This window comes from Arachis stenosperma, chromosome 2 (assembly GCF_014773155.1).
Source record: "Arachis stenosperma cultivar V10309 chromosome 2, arast.V10309.gnm1.PFL2, whole genome shotgun sequence".
Taxonomy (NCBI): domain Eukaryota; kingdom Viridiplantae; phylum Streptophyta; class Magnoliopsida; order Fabales; family Fabaceae; genus Arachis; species Arachis stenosperma.
In genome coordinates, this window is record NC_080378.1 from 61,956,866 (window position 1) to 61,978,530 (window position 21,665).

The 21,665-nt window shown below is 38.5% G+C and overlaps 1 protein-coding gene across 1 annotated transcript; it reads right to left on the reverse strand.

Moving 5' to 3' along the window:
- Nucleotides 1-1,404: 1,404 nt before the first annotated feature.
- On the reverse strand, nucleotides 1,405-11,345 carry LOC130961182 (glycerol-3-phosphate dehydrogenase SDP6, mitochondrial-like). The gene is made up of 6 exons (XM_057886926.1): nucleotides 10,826-11,345; nucleotides 7,055-7,528; nucleotides 6,149-6,480; nucleotides 5,607-5,767; nucleotides 5,137-5,395; nucleotides 1,405-2,537 (listed from the first exon to the last, which is right to left on the reverse strand). Exons 1-6 carry the CDS (start codon nucleotides 11,196-11,198, stop codon nucleotides 2,238-2,240), a joined length of 1,899 nt encoding a protein of 632 aa, XP_057742909.1. The 5' UTR covers nucleotides 11,199-11,345; the 3' UTR covers nucleotides 1,405-2,237.
- Nucleotides 11,346-21,665: the final 10,320 nt, after the last annotated feature.

Here is a 21,665-nt window from a genome sequence, read left to right on the forward strand (position 1 = left end):
TTTGACTAAAGAACTCTGGTAAGAACAACAAGAGGATAAACGGTGCACTAAATTAATGAGATTCACAAGAGAAGAGAACTGAAATTAATGGTAATGCTCACAAGATGTAAAAGAATAACTAAGATCAGAATCAAGCATGACATCCATAAAAACAGAAACTTAAGGAATTAGTCCATCCTAAAAAGGAAAGATATGAGCCAAATATTTTCAAAAGAACAACAAATACGTAAATAATATATTATGCTAAACCAAATTCAACTTAAAATAAATTAGGTGAAGTTTATCAAACGAAGATCAACTGGAATAAAGACGAAAATCCTTTCTTTCAAGAATTTTGAAAAATACCTAAATACAAAATCAAGTAAAGATATGCATAAGAACTATAGTAAAGTTGTTAGAAAAATCAAGTTATTTTTAAAGTAAGTATATGTCTGTAAACCAGTAAAAGAACGGGCGAAGTATTGGAAATAAATAGTTTTTAAACTGTATCAGGGATTTTCAAAGTTTTATATAGAGAAGTGCATATCGAATCAAAAGCGATTCTATAAAATTTGGAAGATGGTTGTAATTACAGTTAAATAAATAAATAAAAAACTGAATCACAATTTCTTTAAAAGGGACTCGGAATAAGAACTTAAAAAGGCACACTGCATCAAAATAAGTTCACAGTTATATCGAAAAATACATGAATCAAGAAGAAGAATTTAAACAAAGAGAGGCAGATACACTAAGGATTTTAAGCAAGCATATGCAATTAGGATCAAACAAAAATGCATATGAATAAAAGAATATGGGTGAAAAAATCAAACTACTCTTGAAAAGAAATAGCAAACAAGGACTTTAAGATAGGCTATGAAAGAACAAGTCACATGATTCCAATAGAATTCAAGACACATAATGAGTAACCTCGAGAAATAGCTTCTAACGTTCCCAAAACCCACGAATTGTGTTACCTATTTCTCGTATCTCGTCCATGATAACCCATTAGTGCTTCTAAATACATAATCGGCTAGTTTTAAGCCAACCAAACTTAATACCAAGAAGTATGCAATGATAGACTAACAACATTAATCACTAGACCATCATGTGCATAAAACACTAATTCTTGTTATTCGAATAAGACTAATGCATGACAGGTGCTCAGAATATGTAATTGAAGTATAGTCAGTCCATTTTTCAGCATCTACAGGAAAGACTGCTCTGATACCACAAATGTAATACTCTCACTATGAGAATGTCACGCTTCTGACTGCGTCACTCAGATAAATTGGATATTACGACGACTCTAATCATAATTAATACTAAAATAGAAGTCTGTTTAAAACTTAAAGCCGTATAACCTTTCAAAATATTTTCTCGTTGAAAACATATACTTACAAGCATTATTTATCACAAATTCCTATCTCTCTTACAAAATTGATAAAAATAAAGACGAGAAAAAAATAATAACTAAGATAATACAAAATATCAAATAAACAGAAAATGAAATAAAACTCTTCTAAAACTTTAATGCCCATATCCTAAAACAGAAAAATCTGTAGAAAAGTGAGAAGATCGTCCTTGCCGTTCTCACTATAGGATTACGGAAGTCACCATCGAACGTTGGACACATTGCAAAGCTCAGTTCGGTGGAGTATCTTGCACGCCTCTTCAGATTTGAACTCATCGACCAGGAGTTCTTCAACAACGCACCCCTCGACTGTTTCAGCCTCCTCCAAGCCTAACGACTGCAGTAAAACTCTTCCCAAGTTCATCACACATTCACACTCTTAAATGTTGACCTACACACCTTTGAAATTCTCTCTTCGATCTCTAGTAAAGTTGCTCATGCTTCTTCTGTATCGAGCACTACAAATATCTTAAAGTAACAGATAGATTTAACCTTACACGTTACAATGATGTATTAGGTTTACTCAGTTTATCAAATCATTCTTTTGGCAGAGATAGTGTAATAAATTTGGTCAATTAATCGATTTCAAAGATCGATGTCTCCTACTGACCTACTTAACTTTAGGCAACTGAACACCAAATTCGAAATTGGCCCCTACTACTTCCAGAATCTGAGAAACATCAAATAGTTCCAAGCCATTATTTTTGTATCATCTCATCTCATCTCATCTCAACCTTCACTTCCCCATAACACACATGAAATAAAAAAACTGAAAATAAAATAAAAAAGGAAGAAAGGAAATAATTGCAGAGCTTCCATATGTTACATGGCTAGACGAAATACAGTACTAATTATGTTTCCCGTCATGGAACTGAGCATTTTTGGAGGATTTAAAAGTCTCCAAAAATTCTTTAGCCTTCTGTAGCTCCTGCTTCTGTCTTGACTTATCCCATTTGTGCTCTGCTGCTAATATTTGAATCACTCGAGGCAATGCCCGTCCTGCTGCATCAGTGTCGAGGAAAGCAAGACGACTCCTCCTTGCAATGAAATCAATGGCAGATTCGCAATATTCATGCCGTGCACAGTATGCCACCTCCGCCTCCAGAAAAGGGTAACCATGAGCAAGTCGCTTACCCAAGCATTCATCCTACATACAGAATACATATTCAATACAACCTTACTGATTGATGAGACAACCAAAATTACAAAAACTAGCATCAAATGCAAAAGCAAATGGTTAAGAGTTAAGACAGAAATTAATACCATCTATGATTATATAATGTGACAACTAAACTTCACAGCATATTGAATATTTGGACTTTATAATTTAGGCACACCCTTAATGCCATCTCTTAGAACAAAAACAATAAAAAAAGGAAAAAGTCAAATCGACTGAATCACTGAAAGTACTGTAACAAAAGGCATAAACCGGAAACCCGTCCTGTAGATGGTGAAATTATAATAGATCAACATCATTAATGGCGCCATATCAGTAAGCCACTCTATCAACAGGAATTCCAACTATGTCTAATACATTGATCAGTTCATACCTTCAAAGCCTGTTTGCAGAACTGCACATATCAGTGATATCGCAAAATAGTTTATATATACAAGCCAATGATATACCCCTTCCTCATATGTGAATTATACTATAGAATGTCGTCTTCTGTATATAGGAAAAAATAATAGATTTTAGAGGGAATAAGTAATAGTTTATAATAAGAAAGAAATACTTGCTTTATAGCAGTACACCCTCAGGATATGAGAGTTTCACATTTATCCTTGATCATATAAATAGCAGTACCAGCCACACTTGTAAAATACCTGATCTTATTTTACCCTGTTTATCCTTGATGCATTTCATTTTGTATTAAATACACTGTCATTTTATGTCTACTTTTAGCAATCCTGTAAATACTCATTTCCCCCTCTTTAGTGTCTAACAAGGTATAGCCTATCAAATTCTCTATTCTCACTTCACTGGCAGCATTAAAGATTTAATTGCTTATACTTTCTGCACAATGTCTGTATACCCCTCAACATATTTTCTACATATCCTCGTTTAGGCAAAGTTCCTTTGCTTTTCAATTTTCAGTTGCCATCACTTGATCCTTAAAACCCTATCTTGGTCATTTCTCTTTACTCTGTTAGTAAGTTGTATACTCATCCCCAAGATATCTTACATCAGATAGTTACTCTTTCTCCAAGTTGTATATTCTGTTAGTAAGTTTTATACTCTGCAAACTTATCGCCCCACTCTTAGACATTCTTATGAGATGTTCTTCTAGATTTTTGAAATAAATGTTAGCTACTAAAATTGTACGGCAAATATATTTGTAAGTACCTATGTCTTCATTGTGTTCCATGTCTTGCCTTTCCCTTTCTATGATCACATCTCCAAAAGCACCATCTCCTCTGTCTTATAATCCTTTCTTAGTACCTGTTTTTGGGACCACATTGCCACACCTCAAGCACATTCTTCGTCAAAAGAGTCGAAGACTTATTTAAACATTCCAGCATTAGTCCCTTTGCTAAGCACCATTAGAAACAAACAGCAACCCCACAGAGATGCCAGCGGGCAAACCACCACCCTGGGGAAAAAATCTGCATATACACAACCAGCGAAAGCTACACTGGAATATTATTGTCACGCCACCATCATTGGCATCGAACTATTGCTATTGCTGTTCTCTCACCATCTTGCTGTTGCTGCCCCTTCCTCTCTCTGTCTAAAGCATTCTCTCCTTCCTCCCTTCCTCTGACTCTTGATGTCGTTCTTCTTCTTCTCCTCATTCTATGCTCTCTCTTCACGGCTGGCCCAACTTCCACCATCAGCAGTCGCCTTGATGAGACATCTCACCTCTTCTTCCAAATCAACTACTACAACATCAACATTAACTAAAAATACCAAAATCAAGACAACACCACAGAGTTCAAGATATGAGATAGGAAGAGAAGAGTATGGATGGAGGGCCTCCTTAGGAAGGCATGAAGTGGCAGCACTCGTTTGGAGAATTAGGGTTTTCTTCTCAGGGAAAGGAAGCAACTAGAGAACAGACGACCTTGGTCTAAAAGACACCTAACCCTATCCCACAGACCTACTTTTCTGAAAGCATCTGCACCAAGCAAAGATATAGGCATAGACAGCACATTGCTATAAAAGTTTGGCTTCCTTGCTTCTCCAAAAACCAACAAACGCAATCAATACAAGCTGATCCAACGCTCTAGGACAAACTCAATACTCATCAAATTACCAAACAGCAAGTTCCATTAGAAATTAGTCATAGAAAAGTGAAAAAATAGATATGCCACTGGTTCTGAACTAGCAACCAATGCACATATTAGACAAAATAGCCTTCTGAGGTCTTTGATCCTGTATCATTGGTGTTAATTCCAGTCAGCACAACTGACCAATTAAAGGGTTTGACCTTTGAGGGATGCTTTGGATTTCCAAATAGATTGAGAGGTTGTGATGAAGCAGTAATGGTCTAAGCAACTTAAGCAGATAGGTGGGTACCAAGAAATGATTTTATATCTCTAGAAAGATGCATAGTTGATAATTCATTTACCTTCATGGTCTACAGAAAATGATCAAATTAGAATCTGATTTGATCGCGATGGCACCATGGATCGATAATCTCAACTAAGCACCCAACTCATTGATAAGATAAATCAAGTACTAAGTCATTATAAAAAGTTCTTGTGCAAATACTGCTATGAAAAACTTAAAATATATACATGCCAACCTGAGCAATGGCAGCCACTCGTTCAGCCAATGTTCCATATGCATGAGACAAATGCTTTGCAGACGCAGTGTCCATTACCCCAGGAACAACTTTACCCTTATATGATATTTTCATGCGCATATATTGTTGAGTAAGAACTGTAAAAGAAGCAGGATCCCACCCTTCCCCACCAACAATATGGAGATTGTTAGTCACACATCCACTGGTGGGGGTCAGCTTCCCAGACTTTATTGCTGCATCGACAGCATCTTCTGCCATGCTGAAACATATTCTAACCAGAATCACAATAGGGACATTTCATGCTGGAATCAAAGTGAGTAAATGCAATAACTAAATTAAGTTGGAAATGCAATTAAATTATGCTCGTTAAATTGACCTACTGAATGGTCAAAAGGTCAATGTGTTTAAGTTCCTAACCCTTGCAACATGTTAACAACGGTCAACAGCTTTTGGCTTGGTCTATACATTACCTACGATAGGTGGTCCACTTGCCACCAGTGATAGTGATCAAACCAGGGAGATCCTCGCAGACAACATGATCCCTGGAGATACTCTCTGTATTTTTTGCTGATGGATTCATTGCTAATGGGCGAATGCCACTCCAAGCAGAGAGAACATCAGCGCGCCGGACCTAAATTTCCATAATTATTTAGTTCTCAACAGATGAAAAAAAAGGAGAAATCAATAAAGAGCAAACGAGTCTATCAATATGGAGTGACGTCTAACTTGGAATATCAAATTATTTTTCCTTTTCTTTAATCAAGGTTTCAGAGGGCTGACCAAGTTAATTAAGAGAAGGGGGAAGGTTCCTACAAACAAATATATTGAATTCTATGGCAGTAGAGCAAGAAACATGATGCGATATACCGTTTATGGCTAAGATGATCTAAAAATATTTATAACTCAGACAATATTTATGAAAATATTCAATTCTGCATCTAGTTCAAGAAATAAAATGACAAATAATGAATTTAAAGGTTTCCTGTACTGAGTGGCTTGAGGTATATCATACTTTAACATTAAGGTAATCAGATATAGCATCAAGTATGAATTGTATTTCATCTTCATGTGGTTCAGGGAGAAAAGTAATGGTGGTGTTAGAATCTGTAGTCCCAGCTACTGTTCGTCCTAGCCATGGTAGCATGAAAACAACACGGCCATCCTTTGTTTTAGGAACAATTAGGCCCATTCCCTCGGGAGAATAATAATCAGGGAGTATGATATGTACGCCGCTACTTGGACAAATCATATCTCTTGCATTTTTGTCAGCCATTTTCCTTATGGAGTCGCAAAATGGGCCAGCCGCATTCACAATTACTTTTGCATATGTATCAAATTCTTTGCCTGAAATATATATATAAAAATAGAACTTTTAACTATTGAGGTATTGAAAAACTAGTTGTTAGGTTTAAAAGTCACAAACTAAGATGTATGCCAACTGTTACAAATGCAACTGGAAGTTATTTGTCACTTGATTCACATTAAATACTAAATTAAATGACATCTGAAATCCTTATTAAATGAACCAACCATATTGATATCAATATATGATCATTTTTGTTCTGATAAAATCAATCTTATTCTTAAAAATAAATAACAACAAAATAATCGTAAAAGAAAAACTCAACAATGCCAACCCACAAGTTCCTTACAAAATACTCCAGTTTTTCACTTTCATATTCCACTGCAACTTTTTTTATTTCCCTCTTTTTGATAGAAGGCAGCAGCTTTTTCCCCTAAAATAAAACGCAGAGGAATGTAGGGGGAGTTGGCTGTGACTTCGCACTTTAAATCTACAAGTGATTCTTCAAACTGTGTCCTATCGTACAATATATAGGTGTCATTCAATATATCATGCAAACGGAAAGGTAAATCAAAGATATCTAGACTAACAAAATAAAATAAAATTGCATGTTACCGGTCAAAGTGTCCCTTATTTGTGCACCAACTATCCGTTCACCAATATCATCCTTCAGTAAAGATACAACTTCAGCATGGTTCAGCACCGTTGCACCAGCTAATGCAGCAGTGCAAGCCAATCCAACATTAAGTCTAGCATCATTCATTTGCCCATCGTAATACACAACAGTGCCTCTCAGTCTTCTACCTTTTCCCTCCTTTGCCAAAGTGGGAAAGAGCTCAACAGACTCCTCTGTAGAGTAAAATCTTGATAAGTGCAATAATCGTGCTCCAGCAATCAAGTCATACATTTTCAAGCCAATCCAGTAGTACACTACTTCAAACCAGTCAAAACATGGAGTCATGCAAGGCAAAGCATTGCACAGGTGGGGTGCGTTGTCAATAACTTGTTTACGCTCCTCGAGTGCATGGAATACTAACTTTAGTTGGCCATAATCAAACTTAAAGACGGCTTTCTCCAAATAACGAACACCTAATAATTTATATAAACAGTTAAACATTAGATCAACACGTACTAACACCATAAAAACTGGAGAACATAATATATATCTACTAACTATTTCTTTATAGAATTCAAAATATTTTAGTCAATTTCTACAGTGTTAAGATTAAAACTGAAAATGATTTTGGAATTATTTTAAAAAATGACAAGGGTATGCAATAATACTAGAAGCAAGTTAACAGAAGATCTGTAAGAAACCAAAAACACAGAAAATAGAAGGAGTGATATGCTTGTATTATTCACACTGATAGTAAAAGAGAAGATAGAAGAGAATCAACTCGAAGCAAAGGGAAACAAGGCACTACAGCCTTACCCTCCCAAGCCGATTCCCAATCTTAGCCTACCTCTCTCCAACTCTGCATCCCCCTTATATGCCTCATCCCCTATCTGAAAGCATTTAAGCATTCCCTTGCTAAGACACTCTTACAAGTTAGTTAGACGCTGGAGGGCCCACTTACCCACTTAATCTATCCATTCACTGATTTTACCCAATTCCCAAACTATCACTGAATTTACTATGTATACACCAGCAAACCCTTAGGAAATTTGTCATTAAAGCTTACAATATTCCCCGCCAAACCTACCACCTTGTGCTCAAGGTGGAAATCAGGGAAATTAAGCTTGATATCTGCTGCTAGCTCCCAAGAACTTTCAAATTCTGGCATGTTCTGACATTTGATCAGTATGTCAACCTTGTGCTGAGAATTCTGTTACCCAACCACAATTTCAGCAAGAGACCCTCAATTTCCAATCTGCAGCAAGGTCCTTGGGTACGGGTTGGCAGCAAACATTTCAGTAGTGCACTTTTTAAGCAGGGATACATGGAACACAAGGTGCACCCTTGACTCTGGGGGAAGTTTCAATCTATTATGCAACAGCTTCCACTCTTTCAACAACTTCAAATGGGCCATAAAATCTTGGTATGCATTTTTGAGTCATTCTTGAGGCAAGTGTCCTCAACCTATAAGGTTGGATCTTCAAGTGCACCATGTTCCCAACTTAATAATGCATTTCTCTTTTCTTCTTATCTACCTGATTCCTCATACGACTTTGGGCATCAGTTAACTGCCATTTCAGTTCATCTACGACAGCATCCATTTCCACTAACATTGGTTCACTTCCTCAATGGCAATGGTGTTTCTGCTCTTTGGTAGGCTGTGGAAGGGTCTGGACGATTCAGGGCTTTGAATGGAGTTGTCTTTGTGGATGCACTGTAAGTAGTGTTAAACCACAACTTTGCCGAGAAGAGAATCCCAGGCCATTGCTTGGGTTTAGTTTCCACGAAACATCAAAGATACATATCAAGGCACGGATTTACTTGCTCGGTTTGACAAACGGTTTGGGGATGATATGCTGAGCTGTATTTCAGCTTAGTACGAGCTTGTCTAAATAGTTCTGACCAGAACTCGATCTATGACAACAAACTTTGGGAACCCGGCAGTCTCACTATCTCCTTAACATATAGGGAAGCTACATCCTTAGCTGTATACGGATGTGAGAGGCCCATGAAGTGGGAATACTTTGGGAGACAATTCACTACCACCAAAATAGTATCGAGCCCCTGAGCTTCAGGTAGTCCCCCATTGGAATCCATTGAGATGTCCTCCCAAACCTGAAAAGGAATGGGGAGAGGTTGCAGCAACCCCGCTGGTGATAGCGTCACCTCTGGATAAACATCTGGATGGTTCCTTTCATACCCTCCCACCATAGCTTCCTAGATATTCTCTTGAACGTCCGAGAAACACACAGCGTCCTCCTAACACTGAATTGTGGATTTCTTGAACGAATCATGCGAATACAGGAAGAGTTCTTAGGTTACACCAGCCTCCCCTTATAGTACACTCATCCTTTTTTCATATCATAACCTTCATGTGAACCATTTCCCAGAATCAGGTTTTGCATTAATAGACCACAGGTTGGCATATAGGATAGAAGATAAGGGTTGGAAAACGGAAAGAAGTGGCGGAGGTTAGGTGGTAGTCCAGTTACCCGCGACGGTGGTTGTAGATTGCATGGTAAATACAGGATAAAAATGTAAAATCAAATGTTTATATCAATTTGTAAATTAAATCAACTCCTATTTTACATAATTAATTCCAAACACAATACATTGCTAATTCAATTCATTTCAAATCAAATCAAATCTAATCCGAAAATACTTTGTTCCAAAAACACCACGTCGTTCCAACATTTAGCTAGTTTATTCTTCTCCATTATTTTGTATCCAAAAACAAAAAAAAATGAAACTTTTAAAGGTTAGTTTCTTAATTTGACCGTCAAAGATGTAAGATATATCCTTCCAAATACTGCTCTCTCCTGCCTCCAAAGATACGATAGATCTTTCCACATTTTAGCCACTAACTCTATTAGATAAACCCCACCCTTGGAAACCAGCATTACTCACCTCGTTTAGGAGTGTCCATGTCGGGTGGGTTTAATTAGTTCCGGACTCAATTCTAATATTTTATCGAGACTATTTTAAAATCTTACTCTTAAAGATTAAATTTAATAAACATTTATACAACATTTATAATAAAATAAATTCATTTTAATAAAAAATGACCCCATATAATATAAAAATATTAACTAAAGTATGAAAACATAACATTTTATTACCAATTCTACCCTAAAATATATATTTTAGTTATAGAACTTGATTTCAGACCAGATAATGCCTACCCAAACCATGGCCAAAACTCAAAGCCGAAAATTACAAAATCGACAAACCAAAAACCCAACAAAATATGCTGTGGACCCATGCTTGATTTTTAGTCAGTCCTGGTGTTGAACGCCCCTAAATTATTAATCACACCTAATATAAGGGGGTGTTTGGAAAAACCCGAGGCCAATTATGCACAAAATGTGGCCTAGTTCTTTCTAAATAACCGTTTGGTAGCCCCGCAAACAAACAAATTAAATTTTGTTTTCTGACTTTTCTCTCAATCAATTTAAGCCTAAAACTAGTATAAAAAAACAAATAAATTTAAGTTGGTTTATATCAAGCGAATTTTCTCAACAATATTTTACCACCTTTGCTAACGTCACCAACTGCCGACCATCACTGCTTACGACTATCGACCGACGGCGACGATACACGAATGACCATCACTATACAGCTAGTCCGTAACATAATCAGTTTTATTTTGCACCTAATTATCTAGGTGTTTAGTTGTCAAACACTCCCAAAAGCCACCAATTGCAAATTCTCGTGCCTAGAATGTTCAAACAATTTCAGTTGGCGTTCACTGGCAAACAAATCAGACATACCTCCATGTATGAGCTTAGTGGAGCGGGAGGAAGTTCCCGAAGAGAAATCCTCTCTCTCAACGAGACCAACGCGGAGTCCACGTGTCACGGCATCCAGTGCCACGCCCGAACCCGTGGCGCCCCCACCAATGACGAGAACATCGAGGGGGTTAGCTGGACTGGTCCCGATAAGCGACGAACGCTGGACTTCTCTTGATGGAACGGTGGCGCTGGGGTCGTGGATCTTCTGCCGGATGGCGGCAAGGTGGGATCCACCGCCACCATGATCATTGGCAGAGACTGGAGGAACGAGAAGGATTGTGCCGCCATATGCAGTGGCGACGGCTGCTACGACAGCGGTGCCGATTCGCTTCAGACGAGCTGTGGCAGTCATGGAAAAGACAATTTTAAAGGGAGAGAGAATTTGGAGGGGGGATGATATTTCTCTATATTGAAATGAAATGAAATAAAAAGAACTTCTTGGATTATTTTTTGGGAATATGTCTCCGGAATCAAATTTCTGTCGATTGTTGTAAAATAGTAAAATACTTGAGATGTGATCTTTTTTCTTTTATCCAGTGCAAGGCTAAAACGTCCAAAGAAGAAACAAGGCAAAGTATTTAATGCAACTCTCCTAGAGAGCTCCATTAAATATAGTTACTAAGAATAAAGTTATATTATACATACAAGTCTTTTTGGTTTATAAATTTTATAAGTTAGGTCAAATTCAACAAAAATTACTCTCATCCAACTCAAATGTGTTAAATACTCGTGTTACTCAATCGTTTTCAAAGCGCGTTACTCACCATTATGAACGACTCTTCTTCTTATTCCCCAATCAAAATCATAACTGTCGAGATTCAAGGCACATTAAAAAATTCAGAAGAAACTTTCAAATTCCTCACCAACGCTCGACGAAATTAACAAGCAAACATCAAAATTTCCGTCAAAAACACCAAAAAAAAAGAAGAAACATTATTCAAAGTACTGTTTCACTAATCTTTGAGATTTTTCAGATTTTTCTTTTTGATTTCGAAGGCGAAGCATTATATCATCGTATTTCTCTTTTATTAAGTCAATTCATTATATATTCTTGGTTTAAAGTAGATATTACTGTTCTGGTGAAATTGTTCAAGTCGGTGATACTGTTTTACATACTTTTAGTGAATCGTTTAACGTATTTTTTCATCTGTTTATGTGCATGTTTGGAAGCGAGTTTGTATACATATAAACTTTGTACTGTATTTCAACTGAACTGATATTTGGGTGTATATGGCCATTTTCGGGTGTATATCAATCGAATTCGAATGTGACTAGTGCTTCTAATGACATTTTGAACTTAAATATCATTTTAAACTCATATAATGTCATGTAATCTAAAAAAATACAAGTGTATGTGACTGGTATATATCAAGAGTATTCAAGTGTAACTGGTGCTGTTGTGCTTGTGCTTGCGCTTGTAGTGTCATTGTATGCATGTTTGGTTGATTTGAAAATCATTTTAAACTCATATAATATCGTGTAATCGAAAAAATAATAAATGTGTATGTGACTGGATTTGGATGTATGTGGCTGGTATTTGGGTGTATCTAGCTCTTATTTGGGTGTATGTTGCTGGTATTTGGGTGTATGTGCCTGCTATTTGGCTGGTATTTTTATCTATTAATAATATTTTTTATTTCTTACAATAAAAATGACAAACAAGAGCGAAGGTGAAAAAAATACAATGTAAGTACATATATATCTTAGACCAACTCAATTTTTCCTAGTATAAATATAGCTTATTTAAATGACTCTCGTTTTGCTTTGTTTACAGCAAACCAAGGATTTGAGATGTTCGATGCGACTATTGAAGGAACAGTTTGAAAAAATGAGCGAGGCAAAGAATGCCATCGTCCGGGAATTAGGATTTGAAGGTCCGATGCACATCTCCCCAATGAATGTGCCACACCAACTGTTGAAGGAGTTGGCTAATTCCTTTAATTTGGAGAAAAACAAATTAGACACAAGGTACGATTTGTTGAAAATTAAATCGAAAAAATAGGGGCTGCCCTTGGCCTCAATGCATCAGGTAACTAATTACAGAAAACCTTTATACTTGTATTCATTGTAATCTATTCTTTGTAATATATTCTTTTGATCTCATGTAATCAATAAATAAATTTAGCTGTATATGGCTGGTATTTGGGTGTATTTCAAGTGATTTGGAATGTAATTGGTGTTCTTTTTGTAGGATACCTATTTTCTGAAAAAGTGAGTTTTAAAGACCTTTCTGACGAGAACAAATAAATTTTTAGAAGATTCCAGGAGAAAACATTAAAGAATCTCATCGATCAGATGATGGATATCAGTGTTGACAACGATCAAGATCATCTAATGTTCAAGAGGATTTTCATCCTCTATATTTAAATGGCATTCTTGTTGCTAACTACGATAAACAAAGTATCTCCTTCCACATCCCTCCAATTTTTTGACTGGACAACATAACGGAGTGAAACTGGGGCAGCCATGTCCTCGATTTCATCATCAATGGCATAACCAAACCCGTTTGAAATAGAAAAAATTAATTGATAGCTGCCTCACCTTGATGATAGTATATTTTCATCTAACAAAACACACAGACAAGAAAGGAGAAGCAATCCCTGGACTGCCCTAGGTTAGCCATTGGAATAGAGAGCTACTGGTTCAGCAGATCAAAGCAGAAATTGATGGTCATATGGTAACTGAAGAGAATACTTTCTTTAATTTGGGTGTATTTGATTTATGTATATGGTGTAAACTAACGTTTTAACTGTTTCAGGGCATCGTCAAGAGGGTAGAACTGAAAAAGAAACTAAAGAAAATGAAAGGAAGAAAAGAAAGAAAAAAAAGAAAAAGACAAAAAAGAAGAAGGAAAGTTCATCGGAGAGTGATTCATCCGAGAGTGAATTTGCTATTTCCTCTTAGTCTGAGCCTGAACAAGACTCAGAGGAACCAACAGAAACAAGAAAATAACCCACCAGGACAGCTAAAAAGTAAGTAATATTTTTGGGTGTATTTTGTCATTATTAGAGTGTATTTTTCTAATGATTGTTTGCTGTCCAGAATGGTATCTAGAAAGAGTTAGAAGATTGTAGAGGATTCCTTTTCGGAAGATGAAAGCGAATCCGATGATGAGTAAGATTCTGAAATTGTCATTGCATTGCTTTCTTTTCTGTTTGTTATCAAAATTTGATGAATTAACAGAGTATTTCTCATTTAATTTTAGAAGTGAAGAATCCTCACCAATAATAAAATAAAAATCAAAGAAAAAAATTTAGATTCCACCCAAAAAGTATGCACTGCTTTCGGGGCTATTTTATCATAAATTTTGTTGTGTTTTTTTATTCATATTTTTTTTATTTCCAGAATACAATTCAAAAAAAGAAAGCACATTGTTGAGGATTCGTCTTTTGAACAAGAAATTAAATCCTATAACGTGTAAGATACGTTGTAAAGCTATCTTACTCTTTATCATCAAAATTTTATTTGTTAACATGTTCTTTTGCATGTACTATTAGAACTAATGTAAGAACAGAAGAAATAGAAGAATTATTCAGATAATCAGAAAAGAAAAAAACCAATGAAAAGGTTGCACAAGGGTATGTTGAATTTGGGTGTATATTGCCGATTTTAAGGTATTTTTTGTAGCTGATAATTGTTTTTGCTTTCCCAGGATGAAGGAAGCTGGGCTCCCTTCGATGGAAGCTCACTATGATTCATCCGAAATGTAAGATCCTTTATTTGATAGAATTTCGAGATCCTGATATAATTAAATAGTATTTTTACTGAATCATGTTTATTCTGTGCTTAGAATTCCAGAGGAGAACTTAGGAAGCAAAAATAATCATGTGTTTCAAACACAAACAGATCAAAGCAGCGTAAACAAACCCATAGATAGCATGTAATTTCTGTTTCTAAGGTCATTTTGATGAGCGGATAATTTATACGCTTTTTGGCATTGTTTTTAGGTAGTTTTTAGTAAGTTCAAGCTACTTTTAGGGATGTTTTCATTAGTTTTTATGTTAAATTCACATTTCTGGACTTTACTATGAGTTTGTGTGTTTTTCTGTGATTTCAGGTAATTTCTGGCTGAAATTGAGGGACTTGAGCAAAACTCTGAAAAAGGCTGACAAAAGGACTGCTGATGCTGTTGGAATCTGACCTCCCTGCACTCAAAATGGATTTTCTGGAGCTACAGAACTCCAAATGGCACGCTCTCAACGGCGTTGGAAAGTAGACATCCAGAGCTTTCTAGCAATATATAATAGTCCATACTTTATTCGGAAATTGATGACGTAACTTGGCGTTGAACGCCAAGTACATGCTGCTGTCTGGAGTTAAACGCCAGAAAAACGTCATGATCCGAAGTTGAACGCCCAAAACACGTCATAACTCGGAGTTCAACTCCAAGAGAAGCCTCAGCTCGTGGATAGACCAAGCTCAGCCCAAGCATACACCAAGTGGGCCCCGGAAGTGGATTTATGCATCAATTACTTACTCATGTAAACCCTAGGAGCTAGTTTATTATAAATAGAACATTTAACTATTGTATTAGACGTCTTTTGACCACGTTTCATCTTTGGTCTCAGTTTTGTTTTATTCTTCATCCTAAGAGGCTATTGATCACGTTATGGGGGCTGGCCATTCGGCCATGCCTGAACCTTTTACTTATGTATTTTCAACGGTGGAGTTTCTGCACACCATAGATTAAGGGTGTGGAGCTCTGCTGTACCTCAAGTTTTAATACAATTACTATTACTTTTTATTCAAATCTCTCTTATTCTTATTCCAAGATATTCATTCGCACCCAAGAACATGATGAATGTGATGATTATGTGACGCTCATCATCATTCTCACCTATGAACGCACGTGATTGACAACCACCTACGTTCTACATGCAACAGAGCTTGAATGTGTATCTCTTAGATTCCCCAACAGAATCTTTGTGGTATAAGCTAGATAGATGGCGGCATTTATGAGGATCCGGAAAATCTCACCTTGTCTGTGGTATTCTGAGTAGGATCCTGGGAATCCGGAAAGTCTAACCTTGTCTGTGGTATTCCGAGTAGGATTCCGGTAATGAATGACTGTGACGTGCTTCAGACTCGCAAGTGCTGGGCGTTAGTGACAGACGCAAAAGAATCAAGGGATTCTATTCCAGTAGGAGCGGGAACCAACCAGTGATTAGCCGTGTTGTGACAGAGCGCGTGAGCGTAGTTTTCACTGCGAGGATGGGATGTAGCCTTCGGCCAGTGTGATGCCTCCAGACGATTAGCCATGCGAGTGACAGCCGCAGAGGACCATTTTCCAGAGAGGATACAAAGTAGCCATCGTCGAACGGTGAACCCCTATACACAGCTTGCCATGGAAAGGAGTAAGAAGGATTGAATTGAAGCAATAGGAAAGTAGGCGTTCTTGAGCCATACAGTATCTCCATTCGCTTATCTGAAATTCCCACCAATGAATCTGCATAAGTATCCCTTTTATTATTTCTTTTTCTTATTAATTTTCGAAACCATAAACCAATTTAATCTGTCTAACTGAGATTTACAAGGTGACCATAGCTTGCTTCATACCAACAATCTCTGTGGGATCGACCCTTACTCGCGTAAGGTTTATTACTTGGACGACCCAGTACACTTGTTGGTTAGTTGAACGGAGTTGTGAATTCAACTGGTGCCATAATAATGATTTCATACAAATATAAAAGAATATGGATCACAATTTCGTCCACCAAGTTTTTGGCGCCGTTGCCGGGGATTGTTCGAGTATGGACAACTGACGGTTCATCTTGTTGCTCAGATTAGGTAATTTTCTTTTCAAAAATCTTTTTCAAAATTTTTCTTTTATTTTTCGTTTTTCTAAACTTTATTTTCGAAAAAAAATTTAATAAAAATCCAAAAAAATTAATAAATCATAAAAATAAAAAATATTTTGTGTTTCTTGTTTGAGTCTTGAGTCAATTTTTAAGTTTGGTGTCAATTGCATGCTTTAAAAATTTTCCTTGCATTTTTTCGAAAATTTCATGCATTCATAGTGTTCTTCATGATCTTCAAGTTGTTCTTGATAAGTCTTCTTGTTTGATCTTGATGTTTTCTTGTTTTGTGTCTTTTCTTGTTTTTCATGTGCATCTTTGCATTCATATTTTCCAAGCATTAAAAATTTCTAAGTTTGGTGTCTTGCATATTTTCTTTGCATAAAAAATTTTTCAAAAATATGTTCTTGATGTTCATCATGATCTTCAAAGTGTTCTTGGTGTTCATCTTGACATTCATAGCATTCTTGCATGCATTCTGTTCCGGGGGTTACCTGAAACGTGTAGCTCGGTCGTCTGGAGATGCCCGAGGTGGGGGTCAGGGACCCGAGCTTGATGTGTTGGCGGTTGGTGGTTGTACCTGCAATGACACTCCGATGCTTAAGTTAGCATGGGTCCAAGCAGATATGTGTAGAATGTGGAATGTCCCTCATACCTGGGTGCTCCAGTGTATTTATAGTAGTTGGCTGTGATCTTCCCTGGATAAGATATTCTTATCTTATCTTATCTTTCGGGAGTTTTATCCCTATCTTTGCGGAACCGCCTTTGCCAGGCCTTTTCGGCCTTTAGGTTTTTGGCTGCTTTCCTTTTGATGGGCCTTCCTTGCTTTATTGTCCGAGGTCCGACCTCTAGGCGTGGGCCTTAGGACGAGGTCGGACCTTTCATGGTTTTGCCGAGTTTGGAGGAGCCCGGTCAGGGTATGAACAGTGCCCCTGCCCGAGTTCGTCCTTTTCTGGAGGTCGAGCTCGGGCATAATAGTTTTTCAAAATTCAAAAATGGCCGTTCCTGCATTTATTGCATTTTACCGTTTCTCCTCGATTTCCGTTCGGGCTCTGTGAAGGCATTATTTATTTGCTCCCTTCTTTTTCTTCGTTTATTCTGTTCCTTCCTGTTTTTCTAAGTTTTCGCCATCTCTTTTTCGAGCACCGCTTCTTCTTTCTTTTTTGTTCTTCTTCCCCGAATCTTTCCGTGCGTCTTTCTGGGGTTTCCTCTGTGCCGCCGCTTCGTTCTCCTTGCTTCGGAGCCCTTTCGTCTTCATTTTCTTTCTTCCAGGTTTGTTCTCCTGTTTCTATTTTCTTGTGATCATATGCTTCTGTTCTTCGTGTGGCTCTTTGTTTGTTTCTTTTTCTTTATGCCTGGGTTGCCCCGAAAAGAGGCGCCGCCATTGCTTTGTTTGTATATGGGGGGGGCTCTTTTTGTTTTTCTGGTACTTTGTTTCCGGGTTGCCGCATTTTCTTTTGGGTTTTTGTTTCTTGCTTGGCTGAACGGGTTTTCGCTGTCTGCTTTATGTGATTTTTGCTTGCTGTTGTATTTCTTCTTTGTAGGTAAGAGTTTTATGTCTCGAAAGGTTCTTCAAGCGATGTCGACCAAGATTCCAAGTGGTCTTGGTTGGGTAGACCCTCTTCCTCTAAAAGTCCCTTCTGTGGTAGATTCTGAATATTTGGCTAGGTTCCGTAGGCACTGTAGCATATGTGAGAATAGAGAGTCTGAGAGGGATTATGAACTAGTAGCCCCGGATTCCGAGGAGAGAGTTTGCTTCCCGCCCTTAGATAGTTCCGAGAAGCTCTTCTTTTATGCCTATGATTGTTTTTTCTCTAAGCTGGGTGTCCGACTTCCTTTTACCGACCTGGAGTCCGAGGTGTTGTGGTCTTGTAACCTTGCCCCTACGCAGCTCCATCCAAATTCTTGGGCGTTTTTAAAGCTGTTTCAACTTTTGTGTCAGTTTTTGGGCGTCGCTCCCTCTATTTCTCTTTTTTCCTACTTGTTTGTATTGACGAAGCCGGGGTCGGGTGGAGGTAAGGTGTCTTGGGTCTCTTTTAGGGCTAACCAGGGGAGGAAGTTTTGTACCCTTTATGATGAGTCCTTTCATGATTTCAAGAACTTTTATTTCAAGGTCCGGGCTACTGGAGACGTCCGACCTTTCTTTCTGGATGAGAGTGGGGAGCCTTCTTTTCTTCTTTGTTGGCAGGAGAATGTAGTGTCTGCTAAGTATACTTTTGAGAGTCTAGATGAGGTTGAGCAGGCTTTTGTGGGTGTGGTGAGCAGTTTATGGGGTCGGGCACCTCACTTGGATACGAAGAAAATGTTGGGAGATCCAAGCCTTCTCCGTTCCGAGTTAGGTAGTTTCCCGACCTCTCCGAGATTCTTCTTTTTTAGTATTTTGGTTTTGCTTGTTTTTGGTGGAATTTCTGTTGTGGTAATCCTTTTCTTTTATTTCTGCAGAGATGTCTTCTCAGGCGGATTCCATGAAGTTCCTTCGTCGGACGAAGAAGTCTGTGGCTGCTCGAAATATCGAGGCTGGGGATGCTTCTGCCCGATCTTCTCCGCAGAAGACTACCGTGGGTGTTCAGACTCGGTCGAAGACTATTCCGACTCCCCAGTTCAGAGCTATAAGTCAAGACCCTCCGACCTCCGGGCCTGCTACTTCTTCTCTTCCCCCGTTCTCGGGTCCTCCTCCCAAGAAGCAGAAGACCTCTCAAGGGCTTGCGGGTTTTAACGATAAGGATTTCGATGCTCTCGGTTGGATTGAACAGCATATTCTCCCTCAGACTTTTATCTCTACTGATGACGTGTCTATGGAGCATCATTTTCAGTATATGGCGCGGAGTTGTGTTCGGATGGCCAGTCTTCATGCTGCTATTGCCTGGGAGTTCAAGAAATCCCCCATTGGCGCGACCAGCTCCCGACTTGAGAAGGCTCAGTCCGAGTTCGAGAAGATTAGTGAGCTGAAGGCTGCTAGGATTACAGAGCTGGAGGCCTCTTTGGAGAAGGAGAAAGCTAAAGCTACCGCGGCTGTGGCGGCAGCGAAAGCGTCCGAGGAGATGGCGAAGGCGGCGACGGAGAATTATACTCGGATATATGCCGAGCTTGTGGAGACAAGGGAGAAGTTGCAATCTGCTCAGGATGATTTTTACGAGCTGGAAGGCCATGTGGCTAAGGGTATGGATGCTATGTTCGAGAATTTGAAGGCTCAGGTCCGGGTTCTTGCTCCTGACCTGGATCTGAGCTTATTTAGTACGGATAACGTTGTTGTGGAGGGAAAGATTGTTCCTGCTCCCAATGAGGATGAGGTTCCGATGTCCGATCCCAAGGTTCCGGTGTCCGACCTTAAGGTTCCGGTTGCGGACCCGACTTCACCTTTGGCCGGGGATGGATCTGGTGTGGAGGTTTCAAGCCGGGATGACGGTGCCGTTGATGCAGTCCCGATTTCTATGTTTCCTCCGCAGCCTTCTGTTGATGTGGAGTCCGGAAAGGACCTTGATCCTCTGTAATCTTTTTATTTTTGGTTTTGCCCGGCCTGTGGGCTCTTTTGCTTTTGGATGGTTTCTGTGAACGCTTTGGACACCTTTTTGCTTTTAGCTACTTGTAGTAACTTTTTAGCTTTATTATGCGGTGTTTTATTCGCGTTTTGACTTTTTGTTCCGCTTTTATGCTTTTTTAGTTGTTTTTGGATAACAACTTTTTTTAGCTAGCGCTTTGAAACTTTGCTTTGCCTCTTCCTTTGATTTCGTTTTTTCGCTTGTACTTTTTTGTTGTATAGCAACTTTTTAGTAAGCGTTTTCGAAATCTTGGCTTTGCCTCTTCCTTTGATTTCGTTTTTTCGCTTGTACTTTTTAGTTGTTTTTGTATAGCAACTTTTTAGTAAGCGTTTTCGAAATCTTGGCTTTGCCTCTTCCTTTGATTTCGTTTTTTCGCTTGTACTTTTTAGTTGTTTTTGTATAGCAACTTTTTAGTAAGCGTTTTCGAAATCTTGGCTTTGCCTCTTCCTTTGATTTCGTTTTTTCGCTTGTACTTTTTAGTTGTTTTTGTATAGCAACTTTTTAGTAAGCGTTTTCGAAATCTTGGCTTTGCCTCTTTAAGGCTTCTTTCTTGGATCCGGGTTTTTCCTCGGACCTCGGGTGCTCGAGTACTTCCCTTTGTTGGGTCCGACCTTGTCGTTGGTCGGCCTTTTAAGTTATTTTTGTAATCTCTTTTTATTTGGCTTTTTGAACCTTTTCAGAGTTACTTTATAACTTCTCACATTAATTTGAACCTCGTCGCTTTATCTTTGCCGACCTTGTGCGGTCTTTTTGGCAAATGATTTTTTGCGTTTTGTCGAGCATAAATTAATGCGCCTTGGCGGGGTACTTTTTCAGGATTTGTTTCATCACGAGGAAGAACAAAAGAAAATAGAAAGATTTGATTAGTATTTAAAAAAGAAAGAATATTTACAGAGTGTTTACCCTTGACTAGGTCGGGTGCCTTACTTGACCGGGTGTCTCATTAAAAAACCCCTGTAGGGAAAAAGAGTACACCTCGGGTCAAATTTTTCTAGCTGTAGTACCGTCTTAGATTACAGGCGTGCCAGGCCCTGGGCAGCTCATTGCCTTCTAGGTCGGATATCTTGTAATAGCCTGTTCCTAAGACTTCTGTTACTTTGTAGGGTCCTTTCCAGTTCGCGGCTAGCTTTCCTTCTCCCGACTTTTGTGTTCCGATGTCATTTCGGATTAGAATTAGGTCGTGAGTGGAGAAGCTTCGTTTTATTACCTTCTGATTGTATCTGAGGGCCGTTCACCGTTTTAAGGCTTCTTCTCGGATCCGAGCCCTTTCTCGGACCTCGGGGAGGAGGTCGAGTTCTTCCTTTTGCGTCTGCGGGTTACCCTCTTCGTTGTAGAAGATGACTCTGGGTGACCCTTCATCTATTTCGACAGGAATCATTGCCTCCATCCCATAAGCTAGTCGGAATGGCGATTCCCCCGTTGTAGAGTGTGGAGTTGTCCGATATGCCCATAGCACCTGGGGGAGCTCTTCGGCCCATGCCCCTT